At 43.4% G+C, this 18,616-nt stretch overlaps 1 protein-coding gene across 4 annotated transcripts in view; it reads left to right on the forward strand.

Moving 5' to 3' along the window:
- Positions 1-2,565: 2,565 nt before the first annotated feature.
- Positions 2,566-18,616, forward strand: part of KDM2A (lysine demethylase 2A) — a 59,508-nt gene continuing 43,457 nt past the window's right edge. Inside the window, exons 1-3 of one of the 4 annotated variants that reach the window (XM_077933292.1) lie at positions 2,566-2,679; positions 3,481-3,508; positions 5,213-5,317. In XM_077933292.1, coding sequence (XP_077789418.1) covers positions 2,660-2,679; positions 3,481-3,508; positions 5,213-5,317 — 153 coding nt within the window. In that variant the 5' untranslated portion in view covers positions 2,566-2,659. The remainder of the gene's footprint in view (positions 2,680-3,480; positions 3,509-5,212; positions 5,318-18,616) is intronic. The other 3 variants (XM_077933290.1, XM_077933296.1, XM_077933294.1) reach the window with 3 other exon arrangements.

Genomic DNA, 18,616 nt, shown 5'->3' on the forward strand with positions numbered 1-18,616 from the left:
GAGAGTCGCTGCTAGTCAGTGTAGACAATACTGAACTGGATGGCCCAGTGTACGAGATAGGCAGTCTTAAAACCCAGCATTATTTACTCTTTTTTAAAAGAGAAAAATCTAAGCACTATAGATGCAATATGTTAACTTGAAGCAACATCCATCTAAAACACTGCCAGATGGGCTTTTAAAAAAAAAGGCATAGGTATTGGAGACAAAATGGGAAACAGAAAGATGGATCAGGTTTTTACATAACCTGTCAGACTGGAGAACCAAGGAGTGCCTCCTTTGATGCATTTAAAGCTCATTTGGCTGTAGCCACACCTAAGAGCTGAATTCGCCTTTCAAAGTCAAGCAGTGGCAAAGAAATGTAGAATCTGAAAACAAAAATGACCAAAAACTGTTTAAGGGAATCTTAAAAATTAGTACATTGATTGCAGTATAAACGTTAAAAAAAAAAAGTTAACCTCTTCTCTATCTCCAGTTTCTTACAAGTTTCACTGAACCCAAGATACTGAAGAGATAAGGCAAAAGCAAAAATGGCTTTATACTAATCTGGCAATTGTTTCGCAGAATACGAACTGTAAGGAGAGTCAAATTAAACATTCTTGTGATGCTAAGAGCCCTTCTCATCAACCTGAAATTCTACACAAAGAATAGGGCACTGTTGAGATCTGTCCCTTTAATTTCTTTATTTGTGAATCGCACAGACAACCAAATGTCGTTAGACATACAGTACATTCCAGGTTAATTTTAAACAATTCTGATATATGATCAACCTAAACAATGTTTCAACGAACGAGGACCCTCGTTTTCTAAGTGGGCATGAGATTTGATTGATTATATCATAGTCCTAAACGCATTGGTTGGTTTCGACAGAAAGTTTCTTCTGTTGCGGTTGGGAGGGAGGTGTTAATTCTATATTACCGCAGGCATCGTCTGTCAATTCATGCATTTCAACCACACTGAAACCCCGAGCCGTCATGTTTTTCACAAAAGTCTACGGATTGCGATCAAAATCGGGATACTAAACAATAGAGCGTATCATAGTTTAAGTAGGGTGCAATCTGCACATGTCTAAAAGTTTTTGGTGTTTTTTTAAAAAATCTTTTACTCCAGAGCAAGTTCCATCTGGACGCGTTTCTATTTAGATACACATAGGACGAGGTTTGCTCCGTACAAAATAAGTCGTCATAATTTGCTGTTTTACCGAACTCTATTTATTGTATAAACTAATGTATACTCAGTCTTCTTCAAAATTTAGATCCACGCCCCTGTGCTTTTCAACATATTTTACGTTTCGTAAACGTAATCTAATCAAACTAACAAAAGCCTGATTTAATCCAAACTGAACAGCCCCTCCCCTGACTTCTGCCGGGGGGGAAAAACCTCCAAAAGATTAGGTTAACTCCACACCTTTGAGGAAATTTATCTCAACATTAACTGACGCTGAAGTAATTATATACTGACAACAGCCAGCTGCCAGGATGCATTTGGTTTCTGATATTTAGTTGACAGTGTGCACGGCCCTTTGATACAGTTTTTTAAGGGGCTTTCCGCGCGGTTTCTGGAAAATAAGAGTACTGTATCCCTTTTCTGCACCACTTTACTGTTTACCACCGCGGCGTGACGCCGAAAAAGAATATTCCCACGGCAGGTTATGTTAGATGCAACAGAGTGAGCTCGGAGGAAGGCGGGGAAGGTTTTTTTTACTATCCTGTCCTAAACATACCTACACGTGGTCAGCCCAACTGAACTGCTGCGAGATTCGTTTAAAAACTTCAGTCTCAGCAAACCGGACAGGTCTCCAAACCAGATACCCAATTTTTAAAAGTCACTCACTCCCTTGTCCGAAACAGAGGCATAAACATAGCCTCTGGCAATTGTGGGCTTGGTGGGTGGGGATGCCGTTTCCAGAAAAGATAAGAGGACATTCCACCCCCTGCAAAAAAAAAAAAAAAAAAGATAAAGCAACAATTCTTGCAGCCGATCTGCTATTTGTTCTCTCTGCAGCCGACACAAAGGCAATGCCTTGGGATGTTTGCGATGCCCGCCGTTACCTGCAGAGCCACTCTGAGCAGGGCATGTCCCCCCAAAAGCCTCGTATCGCTAAATGGGCCTAGAACTGGGAACTCCCTGTGTCCCCTTTAAAACAAAACAGAGTGTGGAGGCCTCTTTATCTACACACTTTCAAGAAATCCGGCCCTTAAACTTCTTACTCTGGATTAGTTCCATTGAGAGCAATAGCCCTAATCCAGTCTGACTCTCAGCACATGAAGAGGGATCGCTGCCTACAGTCGCTAGCGCCGGGCAGAAAGCTGCCGTTACTGCGCACGCGCCAGAAACCGTATTAGTATTTCCAATAGGCAAAGCAACAGAAAACTACAGTTTTACGTAAGACTCCGGTCAAGCCAGAAGGGTGACCAAAAAAAACAAAACACCCCACACAAAGGCGCATGCGCCTCCGCTGCCTGACTCTAGGCCAAAAAGAGGCAGTCTGCGCTCTCGCGCTTGCGCAGTTAGGCTGCTCTTGTTTCTGGGTGGGGAAAATTACGCCTGCGCATGGTAGGCCCCTGCCCGTAGGGAGGGGGGTCAGCGAGAGAAGGATATGCCGCGCAGGCGCAGTATGGCGGCCTTGTATGTGTGTATGTGAGAGTCTGACGGGTTCAAAATGGCGGCGGCTGCTTCTATGTGAGGGGAAGAGTCTGGGGGTTGTGGGGAGGGAACGGGTGGCGGTGTCGGACGGGCGCCGGTGGGTTGGGGGCCCCAGCTGCGCGGTGCTGGGTCGCAGCTCCTTGGCCCCAAGAGGCGGCGCGGCGGTGCTTGCTGGCCCAGCGCCTTGAGAGGCTGCGGTCGCGTCCCAGGGGGCTGTTAGGGCTTGGGCTCGGGTTCGAGTTCGGGGAATGCGCGTGGGGCCGGCGTTGCTGAGCCCGGGTGGAGCGGGGGGCTGGGCTGGGCTGGGTGGGGGCATCTGAGGTGAGCCGAGTGGGCTGAGCTGAGGGGTGTGTGGATGCCCTAGAAAGGCAAGTTGTGGGACTGGGAAGGCTGGACGTGTAGGTGAGACTGGTCTGGATTTGGGGCACAGGGGTCCAGGACCTGCAGCCCAAGAACAGCGACTGAGCGCTGATTTGTTTCATGACTGGATGGAGGTGGGGGAGACTTTCTGTAAGGGCAGGAGCTGGAGAGAGAGTTGCTTTCCCTCCTGAGGAGTTATGGCTCTGGGTTCCCAACTTGGAGGGTAGGGTGAAGAGAGACTGTAGTTCTCAGGGCAACCCCCTCCCGCCCAAGGCTGGCCTTGCTGAGAGGAGCTGAGGAACTGAGCGCCCTCCATAGCCTACCTGATGACGCCCCCTTTCCCCAACAGTGGGATCGGGGTCCCTTCTTTCTGAGGGGCTTATAGCCCATTTTGGATGCTAACGTTCTCCAGCCTTCAGGGTCGAAGAGTAATTCACTTGGGAATTAATTGACTTTCCGGCTTTTCTCCTGCCCTAGGAAGGGGCAAAGGAAAACCAGAGACCTGGTAAGATATAGCGATATTTCTATTATTTAGTTTTGCAAACAGTCCTATACAGTATCTCGTTCTTTCCCTTTTGCTCTGTGGGAGTCAGGGTGCCTCATTGCGTTTATGTTACTACAAACAATGAGTGATATTCTAGTGCTTAAAATGCAGATAAAGTTTATGCTTGCTCTGATTTGTCTCTCTCTTCTGCTGGAATGGAGTTGAACTGGCATGTGGGGTGCTGATCCTCTTCGTTTTACTGACTTTGGGACTTTTGAGGCTGTTTGGAAAGAGAGGCACACACAAGACTGATTTGGAATAGGAGGTGGCAAGTAGGAGCTTCTGAGTTTCACTTACCCCACCCAAAACCCTCCTGCTACTGTATACAGGAAGCCCGCAACTTATGCGCATTTAACTTGTGCACATTCAGCTTTATGCGTGTGGCAAAAAAATTAAATAAAAATTAAAAGGGGGCCGGGTTGAACTCAGTGTGCCATTGAACTCAGTGTGTTTTGACTATACTGTACATGATTTTGGCTTTAGGCATAATTCCCAGAATGTAACCCCTTGTACGTTGCAGGCTTACTGTACTTGAAAATGTAAACAGACCATTTAGGCAATTTTGTATTGGCTTTAAATCGAGTTATGTTGTGGTCTATATCTTATACTACTTGCTTAACCCATGCAAATGTTAAGCGGGTGCTGAAATGACTGTTTCCTGGTGATTGACTGCTGACCCAGTCTTGTAATGTGTCTACCACTAAAACAGTACCACCATAACTTATATACACCATTTTGGGGTATGCTCAGGATCCATATTATTTCTTTTATTTGCTTGATGCATAAAGTACCTTTACACAGGCTTCTCTAGAATTAAATGTTCCATTCACTAACTTCTCCTTAACTGAGCAATAAAATAGTTGTGACACACATGTCCTGACTGAGATACAGTGGTAGTAAAGGTGTGAATGGACTACAGCACATATGATGGCTTGCTGTCATATATTATGCCTACACTAGTCAATTAAAACATTATGCTGCTGAACTGCTGTAGTTGGTGTCTGACTGCATTTGGTCAGACTAGATCTAGGTTATGCCATAATCAGTAGCAGAGTTCTGCCTCTATAATGGTGGGTAACTCTTACAGTATTCAAATGAACAATGGATTGCGTACTTTTGTCTTCTCCGCATAGAGCCAAACTACAGTTTCAACAAATGCTGAGAGGGGTCCTTGGTTGCGAGCCCTCTGTATTGATTCCATTGTGTTTAATCATGGTATCTCTGTTGTTTTGAAACATTTCCTGGGAAAATTCCTATAGGTATTTGCTGACCAAACTGAGCATGTTTGTTCTTTAACTGACTTTTCAATTCATTTAAAAAGCAGACACCACATAGAATACTCTGTCGCCACCTAGCATGTATATTTACTTGAGTACTTGACAAAACTATGAAAGTATTGCTTGATGTTAAAGTGTGGATACTATGAGACTGATTCCATTGTGGAATAGCCACTTGGGATTTTTGTTTTATTTGAATTGACCCTAGTTTTAAAAAATGGCCATGGCTTAATCAGGTCCTAAAAATTAAGTCATCCTGTTACTTCATAGTCATTGTTAATTTTCCATTCTTGATTCATGACATTTCATATTGTTGATAAAACCAAGGCAATAAAGAGTTAAAGTGGAATTTCTAATCTGTTCTACTTCCTTATTCTGGTATCTTTAGGAGGAAGAAGAGGAAGACAGCAGTTCTGATATCTCATTCTCGCTCTCATCAGAAGAGTCTGAGATGGAACCTGAAGAAGAGCGGGTCCGTTATAGCAAAAGGCTGGTCAGTATATACTCTTATGCATAGTGTTTCTACCCATAACTTTTTAGATCCACTCTAACTAAAAGAAACAAAACAAAACAAAATGTAAATAATTGCCCAGTAGTGTTAATAGGCTCAATTTCAAAGTTTGTGATTTAGTAGCCACTTCAAGCTCGTCATAAATTTTAAAATTGTGCTTCCAGAGGAAGAGGAGTGTAGTAAGGCTACTAAAAGTTTCCTACAGTTGAATACAGCAAAGGCTGACTGAGGTGATGATGGTTAGCAAAGCTGGAGGTGACTGAGCAAGAATGTGGACACACATGTTTGGCCTCCATTGTGCTTTCAGTTTTGCAGTCTTGGATTATCACAGGTGTGCTATCTTGAATTTAACACTGTGTCCAGAAGCTCAGGTTGTGGTGGTGTCAGAGTGCTTTAATTGACTACATCTGGTGTGAAAGCTTGGGTATTTTGTCCAATTTGGACCTGGTGAGTTGTTCATGTTTGTACCCTTAAGGCTAGTTCACCATAATGTATTTTGTGGAGCTCACCTTGAGGATGAGTCAGAAGCTTCTCAAATGGTATACTGTGCTGCAGCTCATTTCCTGAGAAGAGTAGGTTTTATAGAGCATAGTATACCTAATGCTCCAGTGCTTGTTACTGCAGAATCTATTAGTGTCCAACATACCATATGAGGGGTTTTGTGGGATCAGTTTCAGTTATGACAGCCTGATGATATGAACAAAGTGTTTGAAGCAGTGCATCCAAACAGGGCTGGTTACTGAAGTGCAGACAATCACCTGATCAGCAGGAGTTCAAAGCAGGGTCCTTCACAAGGCCCTTGCAAAAAGCTCTGTGTTGTGCTTTGAAGTACTGAGGATTAGCTGACCAGCAGTGCTCCAGAAGCAATTGTGAAGGATTACTGGCAGGTGGACATCCTCACCCACCTGTCAAATTTGGGACTGTGGGGGTGGAGGTAAGGATCTGGCCTGTCAGCTGGATCCAGTGTCCCACCCCTGGAGTAATGCGTAGTTATGTGATATGGTGCTGCCCGGCTGCTTGAATGTGGTGGTGTGGTCTTTCCTGAAAAATCTTGCCTTGGATCCAATGGTATGTGGCAACTTGGGCCTAATTGCAAAATACCCTTTTTCAGAGGAAGGTGCTTGCTTGAGAGGGTAGTAGTGGTTTAAATACAGGTGTTTCTGTGTGAAATATATTATATTTAGCCTTACCAGTCTGGGTTCCAACCTGGCTTAGGGACTGAGCTGGCCTTAATTGCACCGATGGGTGACCTTTATAAGGTGAGGAAAAGGAGGGTTGCAACCCAGTTAATCTTTCTTGATCTCAGCAGCTTTTGATATTATGCTTAGTATACTTCTGGATCAGCTCTATGGTTTGGGGGTTGGAGGTGTTGTTCAGCATGTCTGCCCAGCTTGATTGCAGAGTAGTACTGGGTGACTGTGTCTGCCCCCTAGCAGTTATTCTCCTGGATACCACTGTGCAGTACTTTGTCCTCAATGCTATTTAACATCTAAGTAAAGCCATTGGGATTTAGAACACAATGTCTTCAGTATTATATTATTATTATTATTATTATTATTATTATTATTATTATTATTATTGGCAGTGTACAACATTACAAACCTATTTTATGGAGCATAAGATTGAAAATATAAAACAAAGCATAGTTATAGGCAGCATAATAATAAAATAATAATAATAACAGTCCCTCTGTCCCCACAACCTTAACAGGCCATATTATTTAATGGCCTAAGGTCTTGGTAAAGACGAATGTTTTAGGCTGGCACCTAAAAACATGTAGTGATAACACCAGGTGAGCCATTCTGGGGAGAGCATTCCACAGATGGGGAGCCACCACAGAAAAGGTCAGTTCTTGTGTTGCCATCCTCCAAACCTCTCGAGGGCCTCTGATGACAAATGCAGAATCCAGATCAGTTCATATGGGGAAAGGTGGTCCTTAAGATACACTCAACGACTGATTTAGGCATGTCCAAATGATGCGTGATTGTACACAGAACCTGGAAGTAGCCCCCAAATGTCATAAAGATGACACAAAAAGGGGTCAGGGTAGAACAGATTTACACATGTTCCGGTGTATGCAGGGGTCTGGAAAATGAGGATTGCCTGTATTGCAGTCTTGAGCTGTGTAAGGCTCATAACAATTGACTCTCCTTCTCTCTTACATCTGAATCTGGTGGCAAGTTCTGAGCTGATATCTAAATGCAGTTGTGTGCTGAATGGATGCCAGTAGACCTTGACTGAATCCTGACAAGGTTATGGATGTTTCCCTGCCTTTGAAGATTTGTAGTCTGGAAGTACTCATCTTTGTCACAAGAATCCTCATCGGCTAAGAGTACATTCTACCAGCTTTGGTAGGCTAGATAAGGACGTCCCTGTTAGGGGTTATAGGTTCACATTGGTCCATGCATGCATTGGTAATCTCAGGACTTGGTTATTGTAATGCACTCTATGCAGGGTTGCACCATACCAAACTCTACATAATCTGTTACTTCAAGAACATGGGATGACCGTCCCCATGCAGTATAAATAGGAAGGAAGAAGTGTAAACGGAGAATAATTGAATTGGAAGTACTTGGTGCTTGGCTGAAACCAACGCATCATAGTTATTATTGAAATTACAGAACTGGAATTTGACCTAATTACTTCCAAGAGATATTCAAAGACACTCTTAGTTTACTGATGTGTAACATATTTAAGTCTGTCTTGGTTGTTTAAGCTTACAAATGTAATCGGGCATTTTGTTTCTTGGCATCTTTCATTGTTTGTGTATAGGCAAATTGTATTACCTTCAACACCCATATTTGTGATTATGATATGTGTGTAGTGGTGGGAAGCTATATGTGCTCAGTCTTTATGGGTTTGTAAAGCTGGGTTTGTATAGGCTGGAGGAGTGGAATTAAGAAATGGAAGTGTTAATTGTACAAGTTATGGGAGGTGGGTTCATATTAGGAAAGAAGAAATGAGAATAAGATCTGGTAGCAAACATTTCCTTTTTTAAAAAAGAGTGGACGGGATGGCTGTACAGCAGTTTTGAAACATTCTAACTTCAGAGAATCCTTTTTATATTGGTTTGTCTGCTAAGGTGCCCTGTAGCAATGCCACAAAGCATATGCATGGCAAAGGACTCCTGAATATGTTTAGTGCGCTCTGAATATGTTTAGTGTGCTCAGCTTAGTTCACTTGATATACTGGTTTCTCCTGTTAGCCCTAGTGGTCAAACCACACCAATTGTACTGTAGAATGAATTTGACATTGCTGCATAAACCTGCACCATGGCATTAAAGAAGTACATTGATAGTACTGAGCAAGCTTTTCTTTTGGTGAGTGTTGTCCTTTAGTAAGAATCCTTAGCATGTATCTAGGAACTACAAGATTTCATAGGACTGCATTTGAAAACCATTCAAGAAAGTATTGTGGTAAAATAAGAAAAAGGAAATTAAGTTGCCCTGAACCTTCAAGATAGGCTAGAGAAAACAAATTAAAATATATTGATCGTATCTGTCAAAATACTTGTATCTGTAGACGATTGATGGGATAAGATTTTATACTTGTTGTTGACGAGTTTTCCATATAACTTTCAAGAAGGGTTTATTTCAGCATTCAGTTGTGCCTGAAACTAAAAACTGTCTTCCACAAATACCAAGTGGAGCTATCCTTTTATGTGTGCATTAGGAATATTGTTAAGTGGTTAGCCAGCAGAGATAAAATTGTTTTAATGGACATAGTCGAACTATTGTAAAGTTGAGGTTTGTTTGTTGAGTTCTTTGTAACTGTAGCTAGCTGATGGTTTCAAATATGTAGATAAATTTTGAGTTTCTGCAAAATTGGACTCTCGTTTTTAATACTTACCTGCTTTCAAATAGAAAAGTATGTACCTAGTTAGCTACATACAATAATGTTGTGCCTAGCTCTTCAGATAATACAGTGGTACCTCATATTACGTACCATTCCCCTTACGAATGCTGCGAGTTACACGCTCTGCTAACCCGGAAGTAGATGCCCCTTGTTGAGAATTTGCCCCGGAATGTGAGCGGAAGTCACGCTCCAGCTGCGCAGCAGCAGCAGGAGGCGCCATTAGAGAAAGCGCGCCTCATGTTACGAGCAGTTTCCTGTTACGAACGGACGTCCAGAACGGAGTAAGTATGTAACACGAGGTACCACTGTAGAAGAAAGAAACCTATATAATCCAACTTTGGTTTGCTCAACATGTTTGGCCTTGGAACCAATTTTGTTTTGGGTATGTGAAATTGGTTTTTATATGGAATGGATTATAGTATTCTTACTAAATGCCTCTACTTTATTTTCTGATCAGGTGTCCATGCCTCCCCACCAACCTTGTGATTTTTCTTCCCCTGCCCCCTCCCCCCAAAAGCTCTTGCTTTTTATCCCTCCAAACCAGGTTAAGGATAATCTTTGGCCCATGGACCATATCTGACCCAACACAGTTCCTACCAGTGATGCCGTTATCCACAAACAACACCCATCTGCCATTGAATGTGGCATCAGTTATGGGGCAGGTAGAGATGCAGCTGGACTAGCATAGCTGATGTCTGCAGAAAGCAGCTTTGACAGGTCAATGCTCAATGCATGGGAAGCAGTGCACAAAACACTTTGCAAGCTTTGTGCTCAATGGATCCCAAGTGCTTGCCAACCAGCTGGCTGTTGGGTGCTTGGGAAGCACTATGTGAGGTTGGGGGACAACCCACCTATCAACCACTTGGTTTCACAATGGGTTGTCCTGTTGACATGTCAAAGTTGGCCCATAAGGCTCTAGCTTGCTGGATCAAAAAGGTTCCCCTCCCCTACTCCAAATTCTCTGAACTGCTACCAAACATATTCTCTTGAATCTTTGGGACTGCAAAAGTATAACATTATATATGTGCTTTTTATTGGACCAACATGGCTGGCTATCTATGTTTCACCTGAAAAAGGGTAATTGCAACTTTCAAACTGGCCAATTTGACTGGAATTGTAGACTAAGAGATAAAATTGTGCAAGTAAAAGAAAGAAAGATAAAGAATGTATTTAATTTTTCCAACAATATATGCATAAGAGATATAAATGAAGTTACTAGAATGCAGTAATAATGGACACAAAGTGATGTCTGAACTTCAACTTCATGTGACCAGCAATAATACTGAAGGCGAGACACATTTCAATCCACAAGGGGTCTTTCTTAACGGTCAATAAATGTACAAATTTCAGTGTTGTCACCGGAAAGAAATCATACGGCTGATTTATATAAATAGCTGACCTACCTCATCCTTAGAATTTTTATACAATTAAGTCACAAGCTGTATAGCAGGGATGTCTAACCAGTTGACCACCGAGTAGGTTTGGGTCGACCATGGGCGATTTTTTTCCTTATCCCCCAAAAGTAAACTCAATATTTTTGACTTGCCCCTCTAAAAAAAGGCTAATAACTTTTACTTTCCTCCCTTAAAAAGCTCAACAATTTTGACTTTCCTCCCCCCCCAAAAAAACCTCAACAACTTTCACCTGAACCCCCCCATAAAGGGGTAGATCACTGCCAGTTTTTTATTTTGTGAGTAGATCGCAGTCTCTTGGGAGTTGGACGTCCCTGCTGCATCTTCTTCTTCTTTGACGATCACTCGTAGCCGAGTAAGATTGTCTTCCATAAACACAGTTTGAACAATGAGTTTGTAAGTGACTGTGGAGGCCGATTCTGGATCCACACATCCTTCCACAGTGGGGACATTGGTTTCTGGGCGGGAGTTGATCACGGTGTGGATTTGCCAAGCATGCCTTCCTCTTAGCACATTTCTCCCTTGTGTCCTGAGTTCGAGTGTCTTCAAACCCCATGACACCTTTGGTAGAGGCTGTTCTCCAACTGGAGCACTCGCAGGCCAGTGTTTCCCATTTGTCAGTGTTTATAGTACATTTTTTTAGATTTGTCTTGAGACAGTCTTTAAACCTCTTTTGTTGACTACCAGCATTACGCTTTTACATTTTTAAGTTCGGAATAGAGTAGTTGCTTTGGAAGACGATCATCAGGCATCCGAACAACATGACCACTCCAATGAAGTTGATGTTGAAGAATCATTGCTTCAACACTGGTGATATTTACTTCTTCCAGTACACTGATATTAGTTCGCCTGTCTTTCCAAGTGATGTATAAAATTTTTTGGAGACACTGTTGATGGAATCTTTCGAGGAGTTGGAGATGGTGTTTATAATTGGTCCATGTTTCACAAGCATATAGTAAGGTTGGTAGTACAATAGCTTTGTAAACAAGCATTTTGGTTTCCCTGTGAATGTCCTGGTCCTCAAACACTCTGCACTTCAATCGGGAGAAAGCTGCACTCGCAGAGTTCAGGCAATGCTGGATTTCAGCATCAATGTTGGCCCTTGTGGAAAGATAATTGCCTAAGTTGGAGAAGTGATCAGCATTTTCCAACGTTACACCATTGAGTTGGATTTGTGGTGCTGCAGAGGGGTTATTTTGTACTTGTTGGTGCAGCACTTTGGTTTTTTGGATGTTGAGTGATAGGCCAAGCTTTTCGTTAGCTTCTACAAAGATATTTAGGATGGTTTGGAGGTCATCCTCTGAGCGTGCACACACTACATTGTCAGCATACTGAAGCTCTATGACGGACCCCGCTGTATAGTTTAGTATATAGTTTAGAAGGTGGTATATTTCTAGTGCTCACTCATATATATTTCTGGGGCTTTCAACAGGATCTCTACTTGGCAAATGTCAGCCATCCAGTCCATCTGGCAATTCACTCCCCACACCACCCTTTTAAAAAAACTTCATACCCAATTTTGTGCCTAAGTTACACTTTTGAGGTTGGGTTTTCTGTTTTCTTTTCTTTGGATCTTCTTTACTGGGAATGTATGCATTAATCAGGTTACAGTACTAATTTTCTGAAACAGTGCTGTTTAGAAATAGAAAATTTTGCACTCAACATCACTGAGACATGCCACACACGCACACATTGCAATTGTCAGAGTTCTGAGCTTACTAAGATGAGAAATAGTGAATACATGTATGGGATAATAGGCAGACATCTTGAAGAATTGGTTTTGAGACCCAACTGCCAGTCAAGTTTAAAAGTACTGTGCTAAATAGAGCTATGGCCTTTCCATTATACACAATAGATTTTTGTGTGGAATAGAAGAAGCAGGAGACTGCATTGTCTTGTATTTCTTTCACATTTCTACTTGATAACTGAATTGGAAATTCTCTTTCACTGGTGAAGTGAATGTATTCATTTTTAATTACTGATACAGTCTCTTATTAATCATTGGTGGACCTTGCAGAGCTTCCTAGGTCACAAGTACTGGTCTCACATGTCTTTAACTTTGATCATAGGCATTTCCATCTGAAAGATTCAGCTGCCCTGATTGAGGACCCCAACCCTTTTTCTTCTTCTGTTGGTGTAAATGTAGCTAATTTAGTTTGCATTCACATATTGATGTCCTTCAAAATTTTCGGGAAAACCCTAATCACTGCTGTTAAAAGAAAGATGTGTCTTTAGATTTTAGAATAAAAAACTACTAATGCATTGGGGGACGCGGGTGGCGCTGTGGGTAAAACCTCAGCGCCTAGGACTTGCCAATCGCATGGTCGGCGGTTCGAATCCCCGCGGCGGGGTGAGCTCCCGTCGTTCGGTCCCAGCTCCTGCCCACCTAGCAGTTCGAAAGCACAATTAAGTGCAAGTAGATAAATAGGTACCACTTTCTAGCGGGAAGGTAAACGGCGTTCCGTGTGCTGCTCTGGTGCCGGTTCACCGGAGCAGCTTCGTCACGCTGGCCACGTGACCCGGAAGTGTCTGCGGACAGCACTGGCTCCCGGCCTCTAGAGTGAGATGAGCGCACAACCCTAGAGTCTGTCAAGACTGGCCCGTACGGGCAGGGGTACCTTTACCTTTAATGCAGAATATTTTCTGTTCAGTAACACAACCAATGAGCAGAACTCCACGCATAGGACATTCCTGCTGGAGGAAGAAGAAATGTGATTTTTGCTTCATGCTCCCTGAAAAGTTTAGTTGAAGGAACCTCAAAAGAACAGTGTGAGTGAGTGGTGGTACAACAATCTGAAGAGCAATGGGGAATTAGTTTAAGTCACCCTCTCTCCCTCAGCAGAAGCCTCTCCTGAATCTCAGTCTCTTTCACAAATGGGACACTCTGGATGCAACCCATTGACTTTCTATCAGCTGAGGAGTGCTAGTTTCATTTGCCTGAAGCTTTTAGTATGGAAACAATAGAACTTTTGTGTTTAAACAAAGATTATGTGCTAGCATCAAATACAAAATATAAGAGAAACCACCTAAAGGTTTCTTTTCCATAACGTTTTTTTCAAACAGCTGGTCAAAGTGGTGGAGACTTTTCAAGAGTTTCAAGTCCTAAATACTTCCTTTGCTGTTCTTTCATTTAATCAGTGGGTAAATGATAATCTGAGATTAAATGAGGAGTTGAATATTTGCATTTATTAATCAATTAAAGGCATAATCCAAACTTGACAGCTGCCTGGAGGGGCTTAATGAACCAACATTACCTACCACTGGTGCATTTGAATCGCTGTTGCACACACCAGCCATGGCAGAAGGTGGGAACAAGGCAAATCAATGGGCCAGCATGGAACTGGTGCAGCAGTTGGGCCTGGTGTCAGCAGTGTGGCTGTCTTGGCAGGCTCATTTTGGAGCTTTCTGCTGGCTGCTGTTGATGGGGATCCCAGCAGCAGCAGTTCTGTCTACCTACAAAGCCAGAAACTTCACATCATCAAAGTGATGTTGGCAGCACTTTGCAGGCAAAGACTGGCAGGTCTCGGCAGAGGGACACCACCTAATTCCCTTACCTCCAGTCCAGTGCAAATGGGGTTTAGGTTGCCCCCTAAAGTTTATGGCACTAAAAAATATCTAGTCTTCTTGCTGAATGTAATCTTTTATACTCTGGGTTCATAATTAGCAGGGCGCCAGGTGCATTTTGCACCTAAAGAATCTCCATTTGCGATCCCCTCCACAAGTCTGGGTGTCATTTGTACGAGGCTGGCACTCAAAGATTACTGAAATGTATGTGCTTTGAAGCCTCAACGTATATGTTAAGGATAGACAATAAAGGAGGTGAGGAGTTTGTTAAGGAGTTTAATAATGAAGAGTAGAGTGTGTTGAAAACTGAAGTTTGGTACAAATATTTTTATTGTAAAAACCAAATTAAACATGTATTAACAATTTCTGCTAAAATGTGATATTAACAATGAGTCACTTATGTGAACTGCATATTAGTTTACGCTTATCAAAATAATAACTAAAAAGGGTTGCTGACACACCCACCCAGTGGCAACTAGACATTGTTTTGGCACCCACAACCCAGGTCCCAGTTTATACTGCCATAAAAAGCTCAAATTGCTAGGCACAAGAATTGTAGAAATAGGAGTTCAGAAACAGAATCTAGAAGTCTGGAAGCATAGACAATTTGAGTGCTTAATGTGTGTATTCCTGTTTACTTTTAATTTGGGGAAATTTCTCAAAGGACGAAACCAGATGAAATCCAATGCGCCCCCTGCCTTTTGGACCTCCTTGTAAAACTTTCTCAGGTGTGATGCTGAAAGTAGATCTTAGTTAAAGGTCTCTTGTTTACATCCAGTTATGTTTCTACAGCAACAACATGCACCCACATAGCAAAAAAGGAAATGTTCTCTATCCAGGGATTCTTTGAATCTCTAAGGAATCTGCAAGATCTTGACAAAAACAAGATGACTTTGAAATTCTTGATTAAAAGCTTGGGCTTAAAGGATGCAAAAACCATACTAATGTAATGAAATACGTTTGTGGGCTTTCTGGAAGCAGAACACAATTGGAAAACTTTACTGATCTTATCTTAACCTAAAGATTTGGGGGAGGAAGGTTCAGTAGAAAATGGAGTGAACAGAAAAGTGCTGAGGAATACTGTTTGAATCATCCAAGCAGAGTTCTGAACTCTTCATGTATGCTAGGCAGTGTGATGTGGTGTCTACAACAAAGATTTGTACTTCCATAAATAGGTAAAAAATATGATATTTACCTTGACCAATGCCAGGACACTGTGCTAGTCTCACTTACAGAGGATTTCATACATTGGTCACTTTGCAAAATCAAAGTATGTCTCATGTCTTATTTGAAAGCATTGAACTGTCATGGGGAAATGTCATGGGTTTTGATTTCCTTTTTAAGATGGGCCTGTCAATTCCATGCTATTCTGGTGCACTTGATAGTTTTGGGAATGAACAATTTTGTCATTTTTCGGGTCATGCTGTCTGTCTTGAAGCCCTAGACAGTATTCAAGCTTAGTTAATTACTGGTGGTTATTGTATACTAAACAGGTCTGCTCAATTAGCCACCTGTTATTTTATCTAGGTGTGAAAGCTGGCAGCTAAGATGATAGTCTGACCCAAGAATGTGGCATGAATCCTAATTAAACTGTATCAGACCTGATCAGGAACAGGTCTTGAATGCAGAAATGACATGCAGGTGTTTCTTAAAGTCAAGACAAGCAGTGGAAATGATTGGTAATCCTTCAGTTAACTTCTCTTAGGAAAACTGCTTCCTTACTAGTGTCTTAATATAGGCGTGTAATTTCTAGCTTTAGGTTGCATGTGCCATATTACTCTCTATGTCAAGAGTAATATAGGTATATAACATGGATATATTTGTGTGTGTGTGCGCGCGCACACCCACAGAGATTATATGTTATTTATCCTAGTAATCCTGACATAGGTTCTGAAGTAACTGAAGCATGTGTGAGGGGTCATTTGGGTTAGTATGTACAACTCTTACAGATACAGTGGACGCTCAGGTTGCGAACGTGATCCGTGTGGGATGCGTGTTTGTAACCCGCAGAGTTCGCAACCCGCAGCAGCACATCTACACCCGCAGCAGCACATCTACACACGCGCGGGTTGCGATTCGGTGCTTCTGCGCATGTGCAAAGCATGATTTAGCGCTTCTGCTCATGCGCAACCGCGAAACCCGGAAGTAACCCTTTCCGGTACTTCCAGGTTTCAGCAGTCCGTAACCCGAAAAAAACGCAACTTGAAGCGTCTGTAACCTGAGGTATGACTGTATGTTGTTTTGAATGCTATGTATTGCAGGGGATTGGACTAGAGGAGCCTTGGGGTCTCTTCCAGCCCTACAGTTCTAGATTCTATGTATACAGAGGTCTATTTATGCAACAGGGCTTCCTCTCCTTTCCCTGCAATGCTCTCAAAAATTGCTCTGGAGGGTTCTCCTACCCTCTGGAGCAGATTTTGAGGTTGCACAGGGGGTTGCCTAAGCAAGATTGTGCAAGCAAGATTGTGCTAACAGGACAGCAGCATCAGATGTGAACCTGAGGTCTTTTCACTTCATTCTATTCTTTAAGAGTACTTTGCTTGTTTGGGTCTCAAGAAGGCAGAAAAGCTGTAAAAGCATTTTGATCATAAGGAATGTACCCTTCAGTAGAAGGGGGCAAGTCAGTTGATCTTCTGACTGTCCCACTTTGTGTATATACAAAGCACTGTAGAAGGTGAAGCATTTGATGGCATACCAAGAGGTTTGCAGGCAAACAAGTATATCTGTGGTGGGATGATGAGCTGCTTGTGCGTAAAATGCAAGTCCCTCAGAGTTTGATCAGGTTTTCAAACCTCTGCCTGTGACGGAGCCCCTCCGGCATGGCTGCGTCAATCGCTAGTAGAATCCGAAAGTGGTTGCTTTCGGAAACGTTTCCAACATAAAAGCTCTTTCACGGAAACACGTCTTCTGGACTCTCTGCGTGACAGTTTCCGGCGAGGCGTGGGTGTCCCTATAGGAGGTCCTGAGACCTCTCCACTGTTTTCGCTGGAAACGTCTCTGAGCCACCCCTCCGACTCACTTTCCCTGGAAGTTCCTGCTCGCCCCCTACTGGTTCCCTCTTCAGCTGCTCCGTCTCTTTCAACCTGAGGGAGCCTTTGCACCTCCTGTCCTTCCGATGGCAGTTCCCTGACATCCACCTCCCCTCCAGGGCCCCCTTCACCCCCTCCCGTCTCCTCCCCTCCGGGCTGGGAGGAAGTAAAACCCCTGAAAGAACCTTCCTCATCGTCCGAAGTTTCGAACACTTCCCTCCACCTGCTACTGTCCCTCGTCTCTCGATACTCCTCGTCTTCGGAGTCTATTCCCTCTTCCAACTCCGACTCCGTGAATCCTTCCATTTCCTGTTCCTCGTCGGTGGTGCCGAAATACTCCCTCCTAAACCTTTCTACCGGCTGTGGTTTCCTAGGGAATCTTTGGTGGAACGTTTCTGTTAAAACCTCGTCATTGACCTCCCCTGCAGTCACCCAGGTGTTTTCTGACTCCGGTTCCCCTTCCCACGCCACCAAATACTCTACCTGATTTCCCTTCCACCTGGAATCGAGGATTTCCGCTACATGGTTGCTGCGTTCCCTCTCTTCCAAGGCTGGTCCCCTGACGTGCTCCCCTTCACGTCCCCCCCTGTATGGTGACAGTAACGACCTGTGGAACACTGGGTGCAATTTCATGTGGTTGGGTAACCGGAGTTTGAAAGCCACCGGGTTGACCTGCTGAATGACCTCAAAGGGTCCCAATCTTCTGGGCCTCAATTTCTTACAACCCCCTTTGAACGGCAACCCTTGGGTTGACAGCCACACTTGATCCCCCACCCTTATGGTTTCACCTTCCCTTCTGTTCTTGTCTGCCTGCTTCTTATATTGTGCCTTGGCCCTTTCTAAGTTGAGCTGGAGCTGATGATGGATCGCTTCCATCTCTTCTACAAAATGTTCAGCCGCTGGAACGCTCCATCTCTCCCCTCCCTCCCCTGGAAATGCCCTGGGGTGACACCCGTAATTAGCCAAAAAGGGGCTCATCCCTGTGGACACATTCTCCGCATTATTGTAGGCAAATTCTGCCAGCGCCAACTTTTCGACCCAATCGTTCTCTCTGTCATTGACATAACACCTCAGATATTGTTGAAGAATGCCATTTGCTCTTTCCGCCTGCCCGTTGGTTTCAGGGTGCCGGGCCGTTGAAAAATTGACTTCCACGTGCAGCAAGCTCATGAGCTTCCTCCAGAACCTGGAAGTAAATTGTTTGCCGCGGTCTGAGATCACCCTCAAGGGAGCCCCGTGCAACCTAAAGATGTGTTCTACAAACAACTTCGCTGTTTCTTCCGCTGTGACTGCATGTGAGCATGCTACAAAGTGGCACATCTTTGTTAACAGGTCTACTACGACCATGATGGCTGTTTTCCCCTTGGACTTCGGCAGATCCGTCATAAAATCTATTGATACCGCTTCCCAAGGCCGTTCTG

This window comes from Podarcis muralis, chromosome 1 (genome assembly GCF_964188315.1).
Source record: "Podarcis muralis chromosome 1, rPodMur119.hap1.1, whole genome shotgun sequence".
Classification (NCBI taxonomy): domain Eukaryota; kingdom Metazoa; phylum Chordata; class Lepidosauria; order Squamata; family Lacertidae; genus Podarcis; species Podarcis muralis.